The 25,673-nt window shown below is 41.7% G+C and overlaps 1 protein-coding gene across 27 annotated transcripts in view; it reads left to right on the top strand.

Annotated features, from left to right (window-relative positions):
• The window catches only part of DMD (dystrophin), a 1,308,223-nt gene that overhangs the window by 1,210,684 nt on the left and 71,866 nt on the right, over positions 1 to 25,673 (top strand). For 23 of the 27 annotated variants that reach the window (XM_069784897.1, XM_069784898.1, XM_069784912.1 and 20 more), the window contains one exon: positions 16,132 to 16,193. In XM_069784897.1, coding sequence (XP_069640998.1) covers positions 16,132 to 16,193 — 62 coding nt within the window. Of the gene's footprint in view, positions 1 to 9,291; positions 9,413 to 16,131; positions 16,194 to 25,673 lie in introns of those variants that run through there. The other 4 variants (XM_069784909.1, XM_069784911.1, XM_069784908.1 and 1 more) reach the window with 1 other exon arrangement.

Raw genomic sequence — 25,673 nt, 5'->3', positions numbered from 1 at the left:
TTAAATAGACTAAATCATTTAATTAAATGGCAGCATAGACGTAATCCCACTGGTCTTGTTTTCTCCAAATTGCTAGCAAGTTTCATGTACAAGGTTGACATGGCAATAACTATCAAAACCAGTCACTTTCTTCATCTCTGACCCAACAGAGTGCACTGTCATCACCAAATGATCATTTTCATTGCATATAATCCCTTTTAAAATTTTAAAATAAATGTTAGCCTCAGTGAAGTGTAATGTTTACTATGAAAATTATCAGAAATGGCGTAAAGTAAAAAAAAAAAAATTCTATTTATTTGTTTGGGGAATGGAAGACTTTTAATGATGATACCTTAGTCACAAACAAGAAATGTTTCTTCTCTTTGATTCCTACATTGTAATTCTTAGAATAAAGCCAAATGAATGCTCAGTATGGCAAGCTGCTAAAAATAAAACTCTCCAAAGGTTTTAGTTCAGTGTATTAAATACAGTGATTTGATAAAACCAGTGGATTAGATGGGGTCTAATCCTTCACTCCCTGCTTGGGCTCTATGTGGCAAAACTCTTTGGCTGTCAGCTTCTGCAAATCTTTGCAAAATTATTTTTATCCTTAATAAATTATTTGCTCCGTTAGTTACCTTAAAAACAGAACAAATTGAGGGACATGGGTGGAAGGATAATAATTTGAGAAATAATGACAGTAGATTTTTAAGAATGAGAACGAAGAGCAATTGCCGCAACAGAACTATGGAAAAGTAATAAGAGATTCATTTCCGAATACTGAAAAAAATTATAATGTCCATAAGCAAAAATAAGGTTCATTACTAATGTACAGAAGTATTTAGATACCACATATCTTAACCCAGTTTTTATTTAAAAGATAAGGTTGAAGGTCTTTTTTTTTTTTTATTTTCCCTTGGCTGATGCATATTAGTGTAAAGACATTAACTGGTGATAATTGTTTGCAAAATGACATTTGGTTCTAAAGCTGGCATCCACGAGTCAGAGCTGCTGATAGTAATTGAAGGAAAATTATTTACCTCGAGAGAAGAATGATAATTTAAAACACCACCATATTTTCTTAATATGACAGTCTGATTTTGTTATTTTGGGATTAGGGATGAATGTTCATTTGTAATGTTTCCTGAGATGGGAGGTGTGAGTTCAGATGATCCTTCTTTCCAACTTTAAGGACACTCAGAAAATCATCTTCTACACAGTTGGTAATATGTTTTCTATGTCTGTGAAATTTATGCCAGCATAAAACTGCAAATTGTGGACACTATTAAATAAACAAATGGTTTAGATCCTGTGCATGCTTTGCATTTTTAGTGTACTGTGTAGATACAGAGAATTCTTGAATTTAATCCTTTTTTTTTTCTTGAGAGGAAGGTGACAAAACTGTGTGATGTTTCTTATGACTGATAGTATGGAATTAGGTATTTTGAAGTTTTCAAATAATCTGGCATTCTGTGTCATGTGGTGAGGGAGATGATAAAGATAGATAACTCCACTTAGTCCTAGCCATAACAATTTTCTCTTCACGTCTGGACTATTTTGCAAAAAGCTGTAGATGTTGATATGGTCTAATTGTAGGTTGACATTTCTTATACTGTGTTCAAGGGAGTTAGATGTAGCAGCAGGGGTCTAAGATGTTAATATGGACTATAACCAACATTTAAATCCTTAATATTTTAGGGCTCTGTGGATTGTTCAGGATTTAGATTGCACTTCTGAAAGCAACTTCTTAAAGATGAAGTATATAGTTCCAAATACAAATTTGGAAATTGTTTGGTTAGTTCAATGTGAAAAAATGCTCAGTATAGAAAGAAAATAATATTTTGACTGATTTTGAGCTCCACACGTTCACCATTGTTCTTGATTTAATAATGGACTATAGTAGGTCCTAAAAGTCATCTGTGTACCTTTGGTCATAAATGTCAAGGCTCTTTGACTTGCGTAGACAAGGCATCTCTGGTTTTCATTGCAAGTTTTTGTGGTGAATTTGGCTGTGTTGCTAGAGAGGGAATCATCATTTTGCATGTTTATTCTTTCACGAAGAAATTCCATTTTCTGTTTAATAACAGAGATCAGAGAACTGAATGAAGGTATGCCAGTAGAATTGCAAGCCATTTGAAACCTTGTTGAGATGTACCATGAGAGGTTTGGCTCAATTCAAACGTATGAAATACTGAAAGTATACCTAGACTTTGAGTTCTATTAAATGCATTCCCATTATTAGACTTAGTTAAACATAAAGTTTAAACTGTGCAATATAGTTTAGCAACACTTTTTTTCTATCAGCTAGCATCCACAGGATTCTTTCCTGAATTAACTGCCAGCTACTATGCCAAAGATAGAAAGAGCTACACAAATGTACCTAAATGCAAAAGCTGGGAGGACTACTTTGTTTGGAAGAACCACATTATAGTTAAGTAAACGGAAGGAGCAGAAGTTGTCTGGAATTATGTGAAGCATGTGCCAAAGCGTAAACGCTTGAACTTGCCACAGGAGACTTGAATGAAATCCTTTTCTTGCACTTAGCTAAGAAATAATTTTCATCTGACCTCAAAATTCCTTTATATCCCTCTTTACTGAAGTATTTAAGTGCTAACATACATCTAGATTCAGTTAGGATAAAATATTATCTGTGCCCTAGGACATGGCTCCATGGCAGCCGATACTGCTTCATTCGTCTCTGGAAGCAGTAGTTAATGCAGGTATCTGTATGTCTATATTTGTTTCAATTGACTGTATATATAACTGCTAATTTTCACTCTTTGGCATGGACAAGATGAGACTATTGCCACTTGCCCTTAAAGGGCAGTGCCAGAGCTGTATGAACAATTGCCTTGTTTTGTAGCCAAATTGAAGTACTTTTTTTTTCATAGAATATTGTTTTGAAATTAAATAAAAAGTTTTGATTTCAGAAATGTCCAATGAGAAACTTTTCCTTTCCAGATTTTTTTCTTGCTGTTACCAAGTCTGACCTCAGTTTGGGGATAGTTGCACAACCCTAAACCTGAAGCTGCATTTCTATGCAAATAAACCATGAGAAATGTCACCTGGATCAGATGAAGGAGTTAGCCTGGATGGAATTACTGGTGAGGCTAGTTAGGTGTAGCTGCTCTCTCTTCCCACTAACTTCTCTAGGCTGGCTCCTTCCCCAAGTGCAGTGCTGCACTCTCCTCTGATTTCAGGATCCCCACATAAGACATATAGGAAGAGAGAGCAAAGCAATCATGCTATGCAGGAAGACTAAGCTTTGCCAGTGTTACACCAGGGTATTGGGAGAAGCTGAAGACTCTCCAGTTTTGAAACTAAATCAATGCAAGTTTGATTTACCAGGGAGGGAGAACCATCCCTTTCTCACATGAGGGCTCTGCGTGGCCCAACCTACGGAAAAGGTTAGGAATAGACCTCAAACTTACTGTATTTGTGGATCATTTTGCTCGATGTGTTTGGGAGGATGATGGAAAAGCCTAGTGGGTACATAAAAATAGGCAGGGCCTCTTGTTGTTAGAGTTCTAACGTTATGTATAGTGTATTATAATCGTCGAGGAAACAATATGGTAGTTATGACAGGTTTAAAGTATATTTTAACACAACAAAAACTACAGTTTCTGTGAGAAGACGGCAAAGCACCCATTGCTAAAATACACACAGCAAAAAAAGGAATGCATTAATTCAAAGGTGCAAAGTTTGCCTAGCTGGTGGTCTGACTGGGAACTTGCCTGCATATAGCTGTCATAAAATGCAATAGATTTAATTGTCCTCTTCTTTTACTACCTAAGGGCAGTCTTACCATTGGAACATCCCAGTACATAATCTCCTAGCACGATCTAAGTGGCTTTTTTTCCCCAAATGAGTATTTTCTCTTCTAGATAATATTTGCATAGGGACATTTTGAAAAAACATCCTCGATGAAAGAACTTTTCTATTTGTATGATATTAGTCAGAAAAAATGGTTTGATAGTGTCAAAAATACATCTATTATGGAATGCAACAAAAAAGGAAGGCATGCTTCTCCTTTAATGTATGTGGAAGCCTTTGGAAGAGAGGGCTGCTTGTTAGGGACCAGGAAAGGATGGTGGCTGGTAGCTAGCATCAGGTTTTCTGGGCCCTGAGGGAAGTAGGACTGCAATATGCAGAGTTTCTTGCTATTGAGATCTATACATTGATAGGAAACAATAGAGAAGTTAATGATTTGGGAAGCCAGTTTTTATGTTTGCCACACATAATTTTGTGCACGGAAAGAAAGATTTTGAGGTGAAAAGCAAGTCAGTGAGCAAGAGAGTTTATGAAATCCTGCTTATTTTAATCCCCCAGGAGGCAAAACAGTCATTTATTTCTAACTGGGCATGCAAAGGAAAGTAAGAAATGGAGTTTGCCTTCCTTGTTTTGTTTAATTTATCCTTATTAGTCTGCATTTTTTCTCAACCTTACTCCCTGAAATGATAACCATTCGTTTTGCCAATACAGATTACTCAAACCAAGAATTTACTATGGTATAATTATTATTTTTCAAGATTTATTTGTGTATTCTAAAGACAGCAAGCAGTTTTGCTTGGCATAAGTTTTCTGCTGGTAGATTTTAAGTCTTTTTTTGTAGGTTTCTTTTTGTTAGCTTTCCAAAAGCCTTACTTCAGAGGGGTTTTTAATACTTTTAATTATCTAGCATTTTGCCAGCATTTTGCTTCTTGATCTTCCCATTCTTGGGACTATTCACACTCCAGTTCATCTCCATCCTGGAAGAGTAGGGGTTATTCCTTTCTTAATTTTCTTTATTTCTTGTGATTTGGTATGGGAGGGAGAAAAGAGCTTTTGGTATTTACAGGTGCTTACCTGAAGAGCTCATAGTGCTGGTGGAACTGGGATGTGCTATCCACTGCATCCAGTGATGCATGTAATCTTACTTAAATACTCTGCTCCTCTTTTCAGGGTCATACACTTGGCAGCAGAGACTGAACAAACACTCTGATACTGCAAGGTGTCTAAATTGTCACCATCAGCTTAACATAATAAATGTAGCCTCCGCGAATTAGCCTTTCCAAGATTCCAGCAGGATGAAATTCATATGTATATCTAATATATCCACAGTGACAGGCACCCTCTCATTCATCTTTTATCAACAGCAGTGCGACGTAAGGTGCACACAGACTGCTCCTGAGGCTCCGTGATACTCGTCTCGTAGGGTGACTAAGATTTCAGTTTTAATCAGGTGTCTTTACTGTAGTAAAAGCAAGTACAGCCCAAAGGAACGCGGAGGTTGTGCCATTGTGCATTCGGCAGGAACAGATGTACTCCTGTCACACACGCTGTGCACCAGTACTTTCCATACTGTGCATTAAATTGCTGCAAGCTCTGTAATATTTACTGCAGAATTAGTTTTATTTAAAAAAAAAAAAAGAAAATAATAAGGATTTCTCTTCCTACTCTGTCTATTCCAAGAACATCTCAGTGAAACATGCCAGGCAAATTCTTGTGAGCTCCACTTGCCAGTTACACGGCTGCCTTACGGTGCGGAGAATGAGCCCTGCGCTGTGTAAGAAGCAGCACCTGCTAATACAGGACACAGATTGGGTTTCCCTCTGGACAGAAAGTGGTATGCTCCTTCCCCGACTCTCTTATGGTGTAAATAACTGATTATAAGTATACCGAGCTGTGAATGTTTTCGTAGGTCTTTAATTTACAGTGCAATGCTGGGGAAAATGAATGCAGAATTTCAAAACTATGTTCTTCATTGCATTTACAGTATTTTGATGTGCTTCCAGTGGTAATGTGCAAAGAGCCAAAAAAACCCCCAAAACCCCAAACCAGCAGCATCCAAAACAGTATTCTCTTCTGGGCTCTTCTGAGAGCGCTATCAAGAAATACTAAAAAACTCCCGGAGATGTCAGCCCTTGGAGCATATTTAAGACAGATGATCCAGGAAAGTGTCATCGTGCCATCCCAAGTGATTCTTAGTATTTATTTATACCAACAAAAAGAAAATAGACTCAAACAGCATAACGGATTAGCCAGCCCAACACAGGGCACCACAACATCTTCTTCTATGCAAGGCAAGCGCTTGCTAATCCACTACCCAGATAACTGAGAAATACTAAAGCCATACTTACAAGGAGGACTACATGCTTCACGGAACTATGGAAGCAAGACTTCGTTAATAGGAAAATGTTGTATCTTCACTTTCAATGACAGTAAAACTAAAGACATGTCTCTCTAGTTTTCTAACTCATAAAGTGCTAAACTTACAAGCAAACTTGTACATTTAATGTCTGCCCTACTAAGTAGTTTTAGGTAAGTCCCTACCCATTTCTGCATTCGGGTTTCCGTATCTGTCAGTAACATGGAGCAGTGATGCTGATATACATAAAACTTATGAAGATTTATACTCAGACATTATTGTTTAGGGATCGGTTATTTTATGTCCATATTATTATTAATTTTAATGTGTGTATGTCTGTGGCTCTTTCCCCATAGGAAAGGGACAACATTCTGAGAAGAACATGCTAAAATTGAAAAATCAGGTTTCTCAAATGCACAAGTTCCAGTAACTATTTGGACAGCAAGCAATGCAGACTGCCTGCAAATCCCGTTCATCTTTTTTTTTTTTCCTGAAAGAGTTTTGGGGTAATAAGACAGCCTCTAATTATTATCCCTCATTTATTAGGGGGATGTGATTTCGCCTTAAGCACTTGGTGTTAAATGTTAAAGAGACAGATAGATACCTTGATTAGATATAGTCCAGGACAAACCTACAGTATAAAAGAAATAAACACCGCTCTCCTTCTGATTCAGGTCTCTGTGTAGGTGCACAAATTGACTGAATAGCCCTTGGATAAGAAAAACACCACAGGGAATTAAAATTCTGCTTACTCCGTAATCCTGTTTTATTTTCTACAGGAAGAAGACTGTCTTTTATCAAATAAATGGCTTAAAATTAAGTATGGCATAAAGATTGGCTTCAGTTACAAATGCCAAAGACAGTAACCATTTACACTGCAAACAAAATATATTTTTGTAATAAATTAGGGGTAGTTTAAAAGTAATTTGGAATAAGAGTGGTATTACTTGTGTACATTATACAGCAAAAATGTAATTCTGAGGTCAATCAAAAACAGCTAAAAGCTTTTGTGAATTTGAAGACAACAATCAGAACTACATTAAATAGATTTTTTTAATATAAAATCAAATTATAAAGTCAATAGGCCTTAATCCCTTAATCCTTCAACATTCTTGTTTTCCCCTGGATGTTCTTGAGTGGGTAATAGTTTGATTTGGGAGATCAAAGGGTTAATTTGCTTTTCAATTGAGGAATGACTCAGAGTTCCCCTTTATTGTTAAAAAAAAAAAAAAAGTGGTGTGTGGGTGTAAGGTAGGGGAAAAAAGCCAAGAAAATGGATTCACTAATTGGGGTTTTCACCTGCTGTGAGTCTAATTGAATACAATGCTTTATTTGTAACTCACGGAGAAAGAAGATTATGCAAAGTATAAGAAATTCAGACTGGTTTTTAAATTCTTATTACTTGGCACTATTGTATGGGAAAGAAGACCAATGTGATAATAGCAGCATCAAGCTTCTGTTTAGGCGGACCAGGAAACTCCAGAAACAGTAAAAATTGAAGGAATGTGTATCGGGGGTATCAGTACTAGATACTTCTTGGAGGAAAACAAACCACTTCTGCTGTGAAACGGCAGGCTTCTGGCTACCCCGAGTCCCTCTGTATGACACAGGCAGCTGCTCTCTCCTTCTAATCTCCCAAGTAATACGCTAAACATCCTATTTTAAAGACTTAAAGAGAGATCTCTCACTTCTTAAAACTTAGCTAAAGATGAGAAAAGGTGAGGTGGTTGATGTAACACAATTGACAGCCTTCAGCCAGTTCATTCACCTCAGAACTAAGGTATCTGACATAGCAATCGATCTAGTACCAAGTCCACTGAAGTAAATGGAAAATTTTCACAGAGTCTAATGAGCTTTAACGTAGCAATTTATGTTTAAACAAAAATTAATCCTCTTTGTCTTTCCATGTTGGGGTAGTGTTGTAGATCCAAGGTAACTGAAAACTGTGAATTAGACCTTTTTAAACAAATTGAATTGTCTGTAAACTATGAGAATTTAACATTGAATTCCATTAAGTTTCTTATTTGCATTTGGGGGCCTGAGGGGTTGAACCTTGAGCATCTCCCACTTTTAATGCTTCTAGAAGAAAACACTGAGGGCTTTCCTTGAGCTGCTTGTTGAGCTTTTCCTAAACTCAGATAACCCAGCTACCTGGAGCCTTAAGGGGGCCCCTAAATATCCTGGTACTTAGGGTAAAACCCACCAAGTTCAGGGCTTACCGGCATCTATGTAACAGGAAAGCAGTCTGTGGGATATTCCTGTGGTATAGAAACTACGGCTGAGATGAATTTTCTGTGCTTCTAGGCCTGCGTCTTCCCAGTGTAAAAACAGGGGTTGGGGGTGTTGTACGTTTGAAAGGCAGCCTTTTTGGGTGGCTTTACCAAGAAAGCAGAGTCTGTAAGCCTTGAGAAACGACTTGGGTTGCGTGAGGGACTTGGTTCCCTATGCAGCATTATTTTAATGAATAAAGGACAGAGATGTAAAACTTGCCCGGGAGGAGACTGGCTGTGCTGATTTGAAATGCTTATGACACTAAAGGGGGATCGTTAGCTTTTCTTTGTGTGCTGAATATCAAGTAGGAATTAATACAGCGAAACATTGCGACAGTTACTCAGCACGAGCAGAACTATTTCTTCGGCTCTGGCAATTCGGAGGGAGAAGCTCGTCCCGCCCGGTGAGGCCAAGGCAAGCCCTTAGAAACGATATTGCCCGGTTTCACTCACGAGTAAACCCCTCGGCATTTTGAGCACCGAAATTAACAGCTGCGAAGCGAAAACCCACGTGAAGGCCCCCTATCAAATCCGTCCCAGCTTCGGTGCATATTTTAATTTAAGTTTTCCTCTCAAGTCCGCTGAAAAGCGAACTCCTTTACCAGCCCCTGAGCGCACCCGTCTCCCCGGCGGGCCCGGGGGAACGCAAAGACACCCAACCTCCTCCCCCCCCCCCCAAAAAAAAAGAAAAAAAAAGAAAAGTCCGGGGAAAGCCCGAGGGCTTCCTCCCGCCGCCGCCTGACGAGTTACCACAGCCCCGCGCGAAGGCGGCGAGATGCCCTCACGCGCCCCGCCAAAGGGCGGGAAGGCGCTGGGAGGGTGAGGGGGGGCTGTTGGCGGCCCTCCGCCCGGAGACCGGCACCGCCGGCGGGCGGGGCGGGCTGGGGAGCCCCGCCCCCTTCCCGCCCTCCCGGCGGGGCGGCCGCAGTGGCGCTCGGCGGCGGGGCTGGGCTGGGCTGGGTTGGGTTGGGCGGCCGCGCTCGTTCTGCCGCCGCCGCCGCCGAGCAGTCGCCGCCATGAGGGAGCAGCTCAAGGGGTGAGGGCGATGCGTGGGGCGGCAGGTGCCGGGGGGGCTCTGGGGTCTCTCAGGTGTTTGAGCGCGGCGCCCGTGAGGATCCCGCGCTCTGTGGAGGCGGGGAGTAGCGTGGCTGGCCGTCCCCTTCACAGCCCTTCGGGGGAAGCGGCCGTACCTTTCGTTTCCGAACGCTGAAAAGGGCAACTTGCCGCCCCGGTTCCTTGTGGGAACTTGAAACGGCGTTTCAGTCAACGCCTTTCCCCTCTCAGGGGGGCCGCGGTGGGGCGTCCAGCTGGCAGGGGCAGGGCATGGCGGTGGGCGATCGGTCGCTCCCACGCGTGGGTGGGTGGGTGTACCTGTGCAGGTGTGGGCGGGCAGGGCGAGAGCCTCACGTCGGGCCGCAAAACCGTGGGGGCGCCGGAGGGATGGGAATTGGGCTCCCTTCGTTGTCCCTCAGGTTTTAAGGGGGGGCGCAGCGCTGTACAACGTTACCTGTGTAGCACGTAGCGCGTATTGTAACTCGGTTCCGGCGTGGGCTTTAACGGAATTCCTGAAAGCAAAACGTGCTTAGAGGTGTATTACTTTTCCCAGTAATTCCATGCCTAGAAATAACCTTTCGAGTTAGGCAGAAGAAGCTGGGAGGGGATTCCCTCTGGGCTGTTGCATTGTAAGTGTTCTATTTCTTGTTGTTGCATGGTACGTTGTATTGTCTTCTAGTAGCTGTTGTAAAACGTCTTGCAGCCTGGGACGCCAGCAGTGTCCCCAGTCCTTGCCTTAAACTGAAGTTCGGCTGAGAAGTGGTTTTTGCAGGCGTATGCGTACAGAGCCGAGGAAATAAGAAATGTGGTTATATGTAGGATCTTTGACCTTTTAGCACTAAGGAATTGTTTGAGGCCATCGCTGTTTGAGCCTGGATTTGACAAGACCCTGCAGTGAAATTGCTTTGGCAGAAGTGGAGAGGATAGGCTTTGAAAAGCAAATAGATCAGTGGAGGGTAACAGCTGGGGGGGCAGGCTCACCAAGCCTTAGCCACTGAGCCGGAATCTTTGCCCGTGACAGAGTGTACAAAATAAATGTTTAACATCCAGGGGAGAAAAAAGAGTTACTATTCAGTACTTGGCAGTTGATATTTGCCCTTCTCCTACTGTTCGTTTCCAGTATCGGCAAGAAACTTTAATATGTATCGGTGCCTGCCTTCAGCAGTCTGATAAATCTTGCAAAAGCCAATAAAACACGCTAAAGTCAAATTCCTGCTGAAAAGACACTGATCCTTGGCTTAAACAGAAATAATCTCTGCACAGATCAGTAGTCTCCAGATTTACAGATGGAAACAGTAGTCCTTTGTAAAGCACAAAGGAGTGCCACCTTTTTACATTGCTAATACTTTCCATAGCAGTGACTTGTTTTATCTAAGGAATTAATGAAACACTGCAAAAAGACAAATACTAAGTCTTCCTTGCAATCACTGTCTTCTACTGTTGAAAACATGTTTCTTTTAAATGAGTGGTAGTGTCTATTCATACAAACAATTTCAATTGCTTTGAGGTTAGTTTAGTAAAATCCAAACAACTCTATCATGTTTATTTTGGCTTCTTGACAACAGTCATAAGGTGGTTGGAATAACATTTTATTCACCTGAAAGCCAAAAGGTGAGAGGTTTTGTAAATTGTGTTGTTTGAAAATGGATCAGTTCAGTGCTTTGTAAAGTATTACTTTAAATTTTCGCTTTTTCGTAACTGTATGTAACTATTTATTTATTGCTGCCTGATAGAATTTCTAATTCTATGCACATCTAGTTCATGTCGCATTTTCTAATGAAGGGTGAGGGGAGAAGCGCAGCAGAACTGGCTCAGGTATCACCAATGAAGAGGGTCGTTAAGAGTTTAAAAAGGACTCTGCAGTTGCAACCTAAAATTCTAGACTCTGGAGCTGAGCAGTGAATACACATGAGACTGAATCCTAGATATATATTTGAAATAAAAAATAAAAAGGGAGAAGGAGTGCAATTAAAACACAGTTAAGAGGTTTACGAATGTTGCAGTGTGGCTGGTGCAGGAATGTTTGGGGGGGGAATTTGTGCAGGAATTTGGGCGGGGGAGCGTTGCTCTCCACTCTTCCTGCTGCTGATGTTGCTTAAAAGTAATATAAGAGGAAGGAAGATAAACTAACTGTATTTTGTCCAAACTGATCAAGTTATAACAAGGAAGCTGTAATTCAGCTAGTGTGTCAGTTAGGATATCATCTCTTGATTTCAGCTTTTCAATCATGTGTGTTATTGGCTCTGCCAACAGCGATGAGAGACAAATCACTCTGCTGTTGGCAGGAACAGAGGAGTTCACACAGGCATAGTGTGACAGAATTCCCCACATAAAAATTATCCTTGCTAATATAATATAATCATCCTTTAATGAAGTGGTCCTGCGGTTCCCAAAGGATGTATTAAGTGAAGACTATGCTTTCATCCCACTGAGTTATCAGTGTATAGAGCGTGCCAGTCACGCCAGCGCCGAGGCGTCACCATTATCCATTGCTGCTCTTCTCCTTTTCAGGCCTGGTTTTAATTTCCTTTCCACCTTTGCAGCTTAAGTCAGGGGTGAAAGAGGAAAATACGCCACGCGAGCCCACTTATATTTTTATTTGTTGCAGAATGTCCATGATATAAAAGCTAGTAATCAATTTAGTTGACCTAAATGTAAAGCCAAATTGAAAAATGTATCCTTTGAGCATGTGTAATATTGCAAAACTACTGGCTGTGTGCATTGATGCCTTTTTATCTTGGTGGTTCGTTGGAAAAGCATCTTGAGTACTTACTTCTGCACACATTCTCGCCCTGCTTTAGCTGCTGCTAGTCAAGAGGACTTGCACTACACTTTTCATGTCTTTCTGACTTGCAAGCTGTAAAGGGCCTTGTTCACCGGAGTTTGAAACTCTGGCAAGCGCTTTGCTGCAGATCTATTAAGGATGCTACAGCATTCCCAAGTGTGGTTGAGGCTGCCTGAAACTGCTGAGCTGGCATTTCACTTCAGACGGTGTTCACAATAAGGGCATACACACAAATCCTCCCCCACCGGTCCAACCCCAAAGCTCACAATTAAATGGCCTTTGAAAATGGCAAAGAGGCTTATGAAGAATAGCCTCGATGGAATCTAACCTTTCCTGGAGCTGCCCTTGTGTGCGGAATTGTTGATAACTTTCTGAGCTGAAAACGTTCAGTTGAGAGGCAAACGCCTTTTAGCTGGAGCAAAATAGCTGCAGCCTTCTTGTGTTCTGCATGTAAAGTACCAGCAAAATCTGCCCTGGCTCGGTACGGGCACTCAACCTCTACAGAAGTCACAGCGACCAAGGTTCAGTTCTCTTTAAAACCCTCGTTTTTTTTCTTGCAAGAGCGCAGAGGTGTACCGACGGCTCGCCAGTCCGTCGCTGGGTCTGGTACAGGGTACGAGGTTGAGTGATCTCTGCTGAATTGCCGAGGGTGACCGTACTAGCTGGGTGCAGGGCACTCTGCCCCACGGGCAGTCACGGCTGGGAAGGTGGCAGGGGCAAGACTTAGGGTTTCTATTGACTTGACTTTTATAGTCTAAAGAAAGGGGTATTTCCTCTAAGTTGCAACTAAGTTTATAAATAAAGCAAAAGGCGGAAAAGAGGGGAAATGTATTTGCCCTGCAAATTCAGTCTCTGTCACTTGCGGATGAAGTAAATAAAATCATTCCTTACAAAATGTACATCTCCAAGGGAATTAATCTTATACCATGAAAGAAGAGCACACTGAGTAGTGGTTTGGAGTTACTGGTGTTAAAAATATCTGGAAACGGTTGGAGTCCAATGTTTCTTTGGCAATGGAAACTTTATTTACAAGATCTTAGGAAAATCAGTTGTGTATTTTCAGGAAGATTAGTAAATGCCATAAGCTTGAAGCATACACATTAAATTCACTGATACATGGTTAGGCCTTGCCACAAAAAAATGAAAATAAAAAATCAATAAATTACTCATCCATGTAATGTTGATTAGTGATTAACCATAATAGTTTTCCACATCTAAATGATCCTTTTGTTCTTCTGTCCAACACAGGCATGGGCTTCCATAATCCTATATAGATACAACTTTGCCAGATATCTCATGACTTTTAAATACGTCAGTGGGGAATCAGTACCTTTGAAGGCTACCAGGTTAACAGCTATGGAGTCTGAAGTAGTCTAGTTTATCCATAGAATAATCTGGGGCTGCCAAACTGATTTCAAAGGGAAGGTCAGGCAGGTTATTTTCAGAAGTTTCTTGTAACTGTGTGCACAAGTTCTTCTTCTCATTTTTACTACATGATTTGGCATACAAACCATAGTATAGTTGCTACTCAAATATTCCCCGCTTCTGGGGCTACCTGCCCATGGGGAAGTAAACCAGGGTGGCCACGCTCATGCATGGGGAACTGTTGATCTGGGACTGACACTGGGTGCGAACAAACTGCGGTCCCAGGTCTGTGGGTTTGAATGTATATTTGGCTCTGCAGTCCGTTCACCTGAATCGTGACATTTCTGGCTACAGCGTTCTTTTGCGATGCATACACTCCCTTCTCTTTTCCTTTGGGCTGCTCTTGTGTAAGCAGAGGATTCAGGTAGCCAAGTTTTTAGGGACTGAATGTGTAAACAAAACCGTTTCTGTTTTTCTTCAAAAATGCACTTTATGCCCCAGTACGGTAAAAGCTGCTGGTGCTACATTCTCTCTGCAGAACCTGCCCATACCAACCGTGGTAGGAAATGCAGGAGCTCAGGTGCAGGTGGCTCGGATCCGCAGGTTTTCGCTTGAAGGTACCCAGTTTCTGCATTTAAAAAAACCAGACCAGGCTGAGATTTCTGAATGTGGTTGCAGCCACCTCCCTTTGCAGGACTCATTTTTTACCAGAGCAAAGAACAAGACTGCTTTTGCTCTTCTAGTGTCCTCCTCCCTCTTTCACTGCCTTCAGCCACCGCAGGAATTAGGAAGGGGAGGGGATGCTGAGGTTGATGAGACAGGGCTTGTTTAAAAGCCTGTGCTCAACTAGGGCAGTGCTATGGCAGCATTTTTTCCTTATGCTTAGTGCTTGTGATCCCTTTCATTCTTTCTTGCAGTTACAGAGCAAAATCTGGAAGTATTATATATAGTAAGCTACTGAATATATAGAGGTTACCGGGCCAGTAAAGTACTTACGTGGATCGAATAAATAGCCTGTCTTTTAAGACCAAAATTAAATCATACTAAGGAAACATGTCACGATTTTCTTTTTTCTTTGAGTAGGGGTGGTGTTGAAGTGATTCATTGAAAATTTTACCCCTTCTTAGCCTATAAAGTGTAAAGGTGGACTTGGGAACATTGCTGCCTCAAGAAGAGAACTCGAGGACCATTTGTTCTCAAAAACAACCTCATTGTATCAGTCTTCCAGCCCACGGTTGGGTGTAGAGGTGCGTTCAACCCGTTGGCTGGGTTGTGGTTTAGTCTCCTGGAGCTGGAAGGTGTGTGCTCCAGGAGCTCCACAGTGCTGTGGATCAGGTCCTGCTCTCCTGCGTATTTTCTCCCAAATGATGTGTGCGTGTTGGAACCAGGATGTCTGCTTATTAAGTACAGAAATTGCAAATGTGATTGCTAGCAACTGTGGGCTACGTAAGCTTTCCAGATTATTATTTTTTTTTTATGAATACTCGTGGTTGTCTTTTAGAATTCTGTATGAACAGGACTTTATTGACTACAGGATAGATAAGGAGAATTTTCTTTCAAGTGTTTTACATTAATGGAAACATGATCATGTTAGCTATGCTGTCATTAAAAAAAAAATCATAAAATGTGTAACCTTAGGAGACATGAGTTGCTACTACACTCACTAACACTTCATTTTGTTGGCTTTCTCACACTGCGTGTCTTTTGGCAACATGTTGTGTTGCAAAGCTGAAGACTGCTAGCCTCAATGCAGAGACTGTCCAATTTACATTCTAGTCATACTGCAGCGTTTCATAACCCCACTTTAGCTTTTCCCTGGCTTCCCAACAGCTCTGCCACCTGACACTGCACAGGAACCTCCAGGGCAAGGGAAAGGGCCTGGCAGTCCCAGGGAACAAGAGGAGCAGCGATAGTCTTTGCTAAAAGAGACCATAAATATGGAGGGTGCAACGCATTGGCCTGAAAAGCAGTATAAGCTGGTGGTGGGTCAGTGGGCTGTTGCATGGGGATTTTAGTGCAGGTGTTTGGACCGAAAGGAAGGACTGCAGATGCTCTATTGGGTAGCTCTTACCTGGGAAAGCATGGAAAGAGCACGTAGGGGAAAGCGGATCAAAAATACCACGGATCTCAGTATCTGGTCAGAATTTCCATAAATGCTTTAAGAGCTAAGCCCTTTTAAATGTCTCTCCTCTAGTTTGGAGGAACCAGAGAACAATCGGTACAAAACAAGGAGTTTTTTAAGAATTGATCGGTGTGCTTACAAATTCCTCAAAACATTATGGCATATCTGAGTATTTGCTGTCTTTTTAATATTAGCGCTACTTTTAATTTTGTTTCTTGAGCCCATGCCTAAATAAAGTGCTCTTGAGTTAATGCCTCATGGTGAAAGAAGGCATGGCTACCGCTGCTGAGACACCCCCCCCCCCCCCCACTGGAGCAGCGCAGGCTGCGGGCAGTGGTCTGGCACCGTGCTCTGATGTGCAACCTGAATCACTCACTGTGCGATGGAGAGAGCAATTTTACTTTACTAACTTTCACGTTTTGTATTGTAGCCATGAGACGCAAACGACCTGCTGGGATCATCCCAAGATGACTGAGCTTTACCAGTCTTTAGGTAAGATACCTCTACCAGTTGTTGGGGTTTTTTTCCAATCAAATGAATTTTTAAGGCAAGGGTTTCCAGAAGTAGTAAAAAAACAAAATTAAATGAAAGCGAGAGGCAGTGCTTTTATCAAGATTAAAATTTTCTGCAAGGGAAATATGTAAAGCATAATAACACATTTCAAACATGCAGTGGAAAACATAATATTTCAGTTAGCACGTTTGGAATGTGTGCTGGGTTTATGAAGTAATTTGGGTGCATTGTTGCAAACTCTTACTGAAAGACTGGGACAGAAATGAAAAAAAAAAAAAGAAAATCCTGAATCTTTGCACTGTCTAATCTACTTTACAAAAGGCAGATGAAAAAAATCAAACCAAGCTGCTGTTAATGTTGACTTTTGGATGGTAGGAAGCCAATTGAAGCAATTTGCCAAACTGCGTTACCACTGCTTTATTTTTAAAGCACTTTCAATACTTGGAAGGCACGGCAGCTGTCATGATGTCATTTTGAATACCCAAATTGCATGCTTATTATGACTTCAGATGTGCCTCTCTGGTGGAGTTTTTTTAAATTTTTTAGCAGCTTTGAATTTTATCGACAGAAGCACGTCTATAAGATAAAATAGGTCAATCCATGCTCTAGTATAGGCTGCTTGGCAGACCATTTAATAGCTAACTCTTTGCTTTTAATGGTTCTGTTAATAAATAATAGAGGGTATAATAAAAATTAAGCTATTTCTCTAAAAGAAATATCAGTGAATATGCTGCATTCATAAAGGAGGTTACGTCTGTACAGCACATGTACATAAAGCAGCTTTAAATGAGCCAGCCTGAGCAGTAGGGCAGTCAAATCTAGCATCCAGTGCAGGCTTATTTACCATGGTGAAAAACAGCTTAAATTATCTCCTGCTAAACTCTAGTTTAGCTGCTGAAAACAGTCTCATTATGCCAGCATGATCTATTTCAAGTGAACCTAGGTATCTCTACGGTGCTCTGAAGTTAAAGGCATACCAAAAATAATTTTAGAAAAGTGATACGATAAAATGAAATGAAACGGTGTGAAGATTTTTTTCCTTACAGTATTAGCACTGTGGCAGCAATTTGTTTAAAAATTAACCAGAATACAGCTCTGTATGTCAAAAAGGGTTATAAGATATGTAAGTTTAGGCTAACCAAATGCAAAAGCAGACAAGTATTGACTTGCCATTTAATTATAACGTATTACCCTGTTTGTCTCCTTTATATTTCCACTCTTAAAGTGAGTGGTTTAAAAGACTGAGGACAAATAGTAATTGCACATGCAGACATCCCTTTAATACAGGTAGATCTTCAAACAGTTGCCTCTTAATTGAACCGCTCTCTGACTCCACAACCTTCTTTGATCCAGAGATTCCATGATATTTCTGATACTGTTGTTGGTCAGACCTAAAGTCCTGTTGCAACTGCTTTTCTTCTGCTATTTCCTGGTTTCAGCTAGAGTGCTCTTGAATGTCAAGAAGTGAAGAGGTAACTATATATGAGGGAGAAAAGCGTCTTGATGGGTTCAGGTCAACGGTTCAAAAGATGTGTGACTGCTGAAGTCAGTTTGCATTTAATTTAACGGAGTTTTATCGCTGTCAGTATCACCCAAATGTCAAGTTTAAGAAATCCTTATTTCTTATTGGATAAAGAAGGAACATCTTTAGGCAGATTTTGTTTCTTTTTCTTAGAAAATCCTGCTGTTTTCCTTTTCAGGAGCAAGGAGTGTCCAAAAGGGCAGTCCTCTTTCTGGCTAGTTTTAGCTCTTTTGGGGTTGAGACCAAATGCTCATTAATATGGAAGTGATGCTGATTTTAGCAAGGGATGTATAATGTGTATTTTAGTTAGTAAACTTAGGTGTTCATGTATGTGTACCAAACAGATTAGACAAGGTGATTCTTTGTGCCCTGCCACATGGGGTGAAGCTTTGATGAAAGTGCTACTGAAGAACCTACCAATTTTATTTTATTTTTGAGTTGGGTGTATTCGTCATTGCCTAACTCTCATACAAATTGCATAATACAAGCATAACCCGTTTAGTCTTGAACAGAACCCTTCATGTATTTTCAGTGCTTTGCTTTGCCTCGGGTCAAAACGGTAATAATGGGATGTTTGAAGTCTTTTCAGACTCTTCAGTAATATTTTATCTGAGAAGATGCTATTAAAGTCGATTTTGTGTTGCATACTCATTAGATCCTTTTAGTTTTCCCACATTAGGATCCAAATTTTACTTCTCATTCATATGAAGAAGCTAGTAAAGAGCTTAGTATGTATACGTTTTAAAAATCTGGTAGAAAACATGAATTCTGCAATCCAGGTAAAGGCAAAAAAGTGAGACCAAGCACATCAATGCTGTCAAGAGTTTTCATTTCCATTTTCCAACTCCTACACTTGGCTTGTAGGGAATAATTGAGCTATGTGATGTAGCTCTCTATACATCCCAGGTACTGACTGATGTGTTACCTTTGCGTAAATTTACCACAGTTCAGTTGGTGCCAGTATATCATAATTTGCTAGGGGATCCTTATGTCTAATTTAAATTCTTACAAATTACTGAAAGCTTAATTTTTTTAAGTGAATGAGGAAGATGCAACCTGGCACAAGGTAATGCCAAAAAAAGGAGTAATATTAGTGTGATGGGTTGACCCTGGCTGGACGCCAGGCGCCCACCAAAGCCGTTCTATCACTCCCCCATCCTCAGCTGGACAGGGGAGAGAAAAATATAACAAAAAGCTTGCGGGTCGAGATAAGGACAGGAGAGATCATTCACTAATTACCATCACGGGCAAAACAGACTCAGCTTAGGGAAAATTAGCTCACTTTTTATTACAAATCAGCCAGAGTAAGGTAAATGAGAAATAAAACGAAATCTCAGAACACCTTCCCTCCACCCCTCCCTTCTTCCCGGGCACAACTTCACTCCCGGATTTCTCCACCAAGCCCCCCCAGCGGCACAAGGGGGACAGGGATGGGGTTTACGGTCATCACATGTTATTTTCTGCCGCTTCACCTCCTCAGGGCGAGGGCTCGTCACACTCTTCCCCTGCTCCAACGTGGGGTCCCACCCACGGGAGACAGTCCTCCACGAACTTTCTCCAACGTGGGCCATTCCCACGGGCTGCAGTTCTTCACGAACTGCTCCAGCATGGGTCCTTTCCACGGTGTGCAGTCCTTCAGGCACAGACTGCTCCAGCGTGGGTCCCCCACGGGGTCACAAGTCCTGCCAGAAAACCTGCTCCGTGGGCTCCTCTCTCCACAGATCCGCAGGTCCTGCCAGGAACCTGCTCCAGCGCAGGGTTCCCACGGGGTCACAGCCTCCTTCAGGAACCCACCTGCTCCGGCGTGGGGTCCTCCACGGGCTGCAGGTGGATATCTGCCCCACCATGGACCTCCCTGGACTGCAGGGGGACAGCCTGCCTCACCAGGGTCTTCACCACGGGCTGCAGGGGAATCTTCGCTCCGGCGCCTGGAGCATCTCCTCCCCCTCCTTCTGCACTGACCTTGGTGTCCGCAGGCTTGTTTCTCTTACATGTTCTCACTCCTCTCTCCGGTGGCTGTTTTCCGCATCCCAACTTTTTTTTTCCTTCTTAAAAATGTTATCACAGAGGCGTTACCACAATCACTGATTGGCTCGGCCTTGGCCGGCGGCGGGTCCGTCTCAGAGCCGGCTGGTATGGGCTCGCTCTCTCTCGAACACAGGGGAAGCTTCCAGCAGCTTCTTACAGGAGCCACCCCTGTAACCCCCCCCACTACCAAAACCTTGCCACATAAAACCAATACATTCCACCCCTCGCCTCTGTGTATCACATTTTTAAGAAATATCATTAAAATCTACATTCATCACACAAAATCTTCACTCACATTAACAAAAAGAATTCCCCACACCAAAATCAAAATAATATCATCACAAAACCGACAAAAAGTGGACAATTTACACACATTCCACCCCTTGTCCCTTCACCACAATTACAACAATAAAATTTCCCCACTCATCAAGCAGCTCTTAACTCTCTAGCTGCGTTCAGTCCATGTTTTGCCCGTCACCTCTCTCAATTACTATCCTTATCTCAAATTCCTCACACTGCCCGCATTCTCCACCAAAAAGACTGTGATGGGTTGACCCTGGCTGGACGCCAGGCGCCCACCAAAGCCGTTCTATCACTCCCCCATCCTCAGCTGGACAGGGGAGAGAAAAATATAACAAAAAGCTTGCGGGTCGAGATAAGGACAGGAGAGATCATTCACTAATTACCATCACGGGCAAAACAGACTCAGCTTAGGGAAAATTAGCTCACTTTTTATTACAAATCAGCCAGAGTAAGGTAAATGAGAAATAAAACGAAATCTCAGAACACCTTCCCTCCACCCCTCCCTTCTTCCCGGGCACAACTTCACTCCCGGATTTCTCCACCAAGCCCCCCCAGCGGCACAAGGGGGACAGGGATGGGGTTTACGGTCATCACATGTTATTTTCTGCCGCTTCACCTCCTCAGGGCGAGGGCTCGTCACACTCTTCCCCTGCTCCAACGTGGGGTCCCACCCACGGGAGACAGTCCTCCACGAACTTTCTCCAACGTGGGCCATTCCCACGGGCTGCAGTTCTTCACGAACTGCTCCAGCATGGGTCCTTTCCACGGTGTGCAGTCCTTCAGGCACAGACTGCTCCAGCGTGGGTCCCCCACGGGGTCACAAGTCCTGCCAGAAAACCTGCTCCGTGGGCTCCTCTCTCCACAGATCCGCAGGTCCTGCCAGGAACCTGCTCCAGCGCAGGGTTCCCACGGGGTCACAGCCTCCTTCAGGAACCCACCTGCTCCGGCGTGGGGTCCTCCACGGGCTGCAGGTGGATATCTGCCCCACCATGGACCTCCCTGGACTGCAGGGGGACAGCCTGCCTCACCAGGGTCTTCACCACGGGCTGCAGGGGAATCTTCGCTCCGGCGCCTGGAGCATCTCCTCCCCCTCCTTCTGCACTGACCTTGGTGTCCGCAGGCTTGTTTCTCTTACATGTTCTCACTCCTCTCTCCGGTGGCTGTTTTCCGCATCCCAACTTTTTTTTTCCTTCTTAAAAATGTTATCACAGAGGCGTTACCACAATCACTGATTGGCTCGGCCTTGGCCGGCGGCGGGTCCGTCTCAGAGCCGGCTGGTATGGGCTCGCTCTCTCTCGAACACAGGGGAAGCTTCCAGCAGCTTCTTACAGGAGCCACCCCTGTAACCCCCCCCACTACCAAAACCTTGCCACATAAAACCAATACAATTAGTTTTAATCTTCACATATCCAATTCACACACCTACAAATTGCTGCATTACATTTTTCTAAAATAGATGAATTCCAAGTTTGAAATTTGTTGGCCTCAGCTTTCTGTCTTTAGAGGTTTGGGTATTTATAAAAATTAAGCTAGATTACTTGGGAGCATTATTTGGTACTAATAAAAGAAGGTAGGAACATACTGCGTACACTTTTGTACCTGATCAGATTGTTGGTCCAGGAAGTCATGTATCCTGTTTTCAGTAGGGACTGCATCAGAGAAAGCAGAAATAACCCACAGGAAGAAATTATAAAATAACCTGCCCATGAAGGAAGTATTCTCAAATACTCTTTGAGCTCATTTGTTGAAGCATGGCCATTTATAAAGATATCAGTAAACTGTAAAATATTTAATATGAAATTTAATATGTGTATCAGAAATTTCTAACTGGTTGTTCTTTTAACAGAAGTTTTTCCTTTAAGAAACTAAAGTGCTTGTTCTGGACTGCTCTTCTTTATTATTTAAACAACGTAGCAATTTTGTCCGTTTTAATGAAGCATCTATTCCTGACTCAAGTTGGGCAATTTTCACTCTTCATTTAAAGTTATGGCTACTTAAAATTACATAATAAGCCATCAATATTACATGACTTAATTGTTGTTTAATGGTCAAGTCAAAGTGGCAACAGGTAGTTGCACCAATGACCTTAGCTGTGTCATTTACTGTATCTAGTAGATGTTGGTATAGATTAATTAAGAAGAAATTTTGTAATTTAAGAACACAGAGAAAAAATAAATGCTGAAATAGGAAAGGTAGTAAAAATAGGTGATATGCAAGTCTCAAAGGTTCAGAGGATGACAGACATCCCCTGATTTGTATTTACACCGTTATGAACTACTTCCATTTTCTTCTGACTTCCCTCTGAAACTCTTCAAATTATCAAGAATCACTCCAGCTGCTTTTCTTTCCAAAAGCAGTTCCCCTGCAGCAGATCTGCTTTCTTACACTGTTCTTTTTACAGCTCCCTTACAAATTTTCTCATCCTTCATGATGGCTCCAGGGCATCACTAAAATGAGAATTCGTGTTATTTCATTGTCCTGGAGAGTTCAAGGACCTTTGAGTGAGAGGAGAGATGGGAAGAGCAGGAATCAGAGTAGTTTGGGGTTGCTTAATTTTTTTCAGATTATCTTCTGAGAGTGAACATTTAATGGCAGGCAGCTTTGCTCAGAACGATAGTATTTTGCCTTTAAGCTGAAAATGACTCTAACCTTTGCAGTGATGGCCCAGGAGAACTTGGCCTGTCGTGCCATACTGTTAGTGTCCCTCTCCTCCAGCCTTCCCGTGTAATGTCAGTACAAGTCTCAAGGTGCATTAGTGTCACTGTGAACAGTAATTGCAGTAGCAGGCAGAATTGTTGCCGTGTGCGTCTGTTTATCTCTCCTAATACACAGAGGCAAGACAAGAGTGAAAAACACCCCCACCCTCGCAGACTGCAGTGCACTGGTGACAGCTTTCCATTTAATTTGGAGGGATGGGGGGGCAGTTCTATGCGGAGTACATGGAAGAAATGTCGCAGTTGCTTAACACAAGGTGGGAGAATGCGAGAAGGTACCTCTGAGCCTCCACCGGGCTTTCTGCAGCAGCTGCAGTGTTGATCTTGTGGCTGGCTGCTCTTGTGCAGCAATGTGAGCTTCCAGCTCCAAATGACCCAAGTTGGATAAACTTTATCCTTTTTGGTATGTTTTTTTGATTTGTCCTTCTGAAATGCTTCTTGAAGAGGCTAAACTGCCCCTCTGCCATAATAGTTTTTATTGCAAACTACTAAACCATGTATTTAATACAAGGTTTTATTCATATTCAACTAATAGTTTTCCATGTTTGTACTAGTAAGACATGTGCCTATTGCGCACACCAATCGTTTGATTTCTACAGAAATCTAGTGAGGCAATACATACGGTCTTTCTTTAAAGGTTGCTTATTCACTGATGTCCTTTTCAAGCTAACTGCAATCTGGATAATAAAACTTCTTGTTTCAGAAAATAGGATTGGTTGGGTTCTGTCAACCTTGGATAGTAGTCAGACCTAGAGCAGGTCATCTTTCTAACTGTGTGATCGCATCCTGTGTAGGCATACACCTAACAGGCAATAAAAGTAACTAAGGCAGAGAAGTAGAAGGTAGGTGGTAGAAGTTAATCTTGCATCCCTTGAAAATAAAACCATCGGTGTATTAGCAGTGAAGGAGGGTATTATAGAGGGAGCAAAGTAACGTTCTGTTATAGAATAGATGACCAGTATGGGAACATTTGCTCAAGAGTATTGCAGTCTTGGTTTGCAAAAGGACATGTTTCATTAATATTTTTTAAGTTGTTTGTTTTCTATTTATTTATTTTAGGATTTTCCATTATGGTTAGTTCTCATCTAGTGTACATGAAGGGTTTCTGACCTTTCTGACTGCAAACTCTACTCACATGCCAACCCCATAATGGGCTATAACCCAAGCGTACATCATATCCTTTCTTACACCTTTGGGTTTGTAGGCTGAAGAAAAGCCATTACATGCTAAAACTAAATTCCCAAAGATAATATCAATTGGTCTGGTTATCGGCATGCTGGCATATGCTGTGGTGTTCATCCACGTGGCCTAGATGCAATCAGTAGTGTTTTGGTGCCCTGTGTACCTCCCACTTACTAATTTGCAGAGACACTATCAGCTTTTTTACTCAGCGGGACAGGTCTAGTACAGCATGCTGTATTGTTTCATGGAAAGTGGTTAAGCTGTATGTATAATAACACTGTTTACCGTTACTTATTCTCAAAGCAATGTAGATGATAGCATTAATTATTGTTATAATAAAAGAGTCAATGGCTGAGACTCAAATGATATTAAGCAGTGTTACTTGATTAATTTCTTTCCTTTGTGCATTTGTCTCATTTGCATTTTTAAATTACAGTTCTTAAAGAGGCAATATATGTCACTGTAGGGCATCATTAAAAGATTTATATACAGGTTTGGGGCAGCAGGAAGAAACCCAGCATTCTTATCAGCCGGTCAGGGAATCACAGCCACGTTGAATCGATGCGAGATGAAGCTTCTTGAAAAGTCAGAGTGCCATTAATGTCTGATGAAACATGAAAGCTTAGTGGCTGGAAGTGGAATTATGGTCTGTTCAGGACTGCACAGTAAACCGTTTTTAACCTCTGTTAGGTAGGCATTGTCAGAGACAACAGTGACATGTAATTCCCAAAATAGTTTATCCACTGCAGGCATTGTATTTATGAACAGCTATATGAGCATGTCACAAGCTATGGTTGAGTAAGACTTTCAGGTTTTGAAGTATATCACTATACGTTCACATTTTTTTCCTTGCAAAGAAGTGAGAGTAAAAAACCCCTCAAAACTCTGTACATCTTATCAAATGAAGATAAGGATTTGACCTGATGACATCTAATTTCTTTCAAAGAATTTAGTTAACTTGCCAAATTTTACTCTTGAGGTAGTTATCACCTGAAGCGTGTAAACTGCTCTTTTCAGTTTGATAGTGTCCAGACAGTAAGAAAGTTGCTGTCCATAAAATGAAGTGAAATGGCTGTGTTTTGTCCTCATTAATTACAAAGCAATTATAGTAATATTCACAATAATATATACAAGTAACCCTCTTTAAAGTAAAAAAAGACAGGTGGTTTCCAGGTAGAAAGGACTTCTGAGATGCCTTCAGATCATATTGTGTGTGAGAGAGACAAATAACATGAACAACCTTTGACAGGAGGTAGTCTGGCCCATCGCAGAGCTTTTAAACACTCAGTGAGATTAGTCTGTCGTAGAGGACAGTACATTATCAAATGAAACATCCCAGTCATTCAGCACTCTTAGCAGCTGGAACAACTGTAGGGGGGTTAGTGTGTTTAAGAACCACCACGGAAAGCAGTTAAGTTATAACACCTTATTTAAAATCCGTTGTCTGAATTATAGGTGTGACTACTTAAGAATAAAAACAAATATCCCTCCATGCTGGATGCTAAACCTCTTGTTAAATATGTTCTTTTAAAAAACTGATTGTTCTTCTTTAATTTGTTTATTGCTTTTAGTTGCTTACCAACTTATTTTGTGCAGTAAGACTCAAGCATATGAGGATCTGTTTTTCCTCTTAACATTCATATCCCAGTGTAAAATCTGGAATTTAGCATAGGAGGATTTAAAAAAAAGTAAAATAAATCTACAACATCT

Source organism: Haliaeetus albicilla, chromosome 6, assembly GCF_947461875.1.
Source record: "Haliaeetus albicilla chromosome 6, bHalAlb1.1, whole genome shotgun sequence".
In the NCBI taxonomy this organism is placed as follows: Eukaryota; Metazoa; Chordata; class Aves; order Accipitriformes; family Accipitridae; genus Haliaeetus; species Haliaeetus albicilla.
This window is presented reverse-complemented; position numbering and strand designations above follow the sequence as displayed.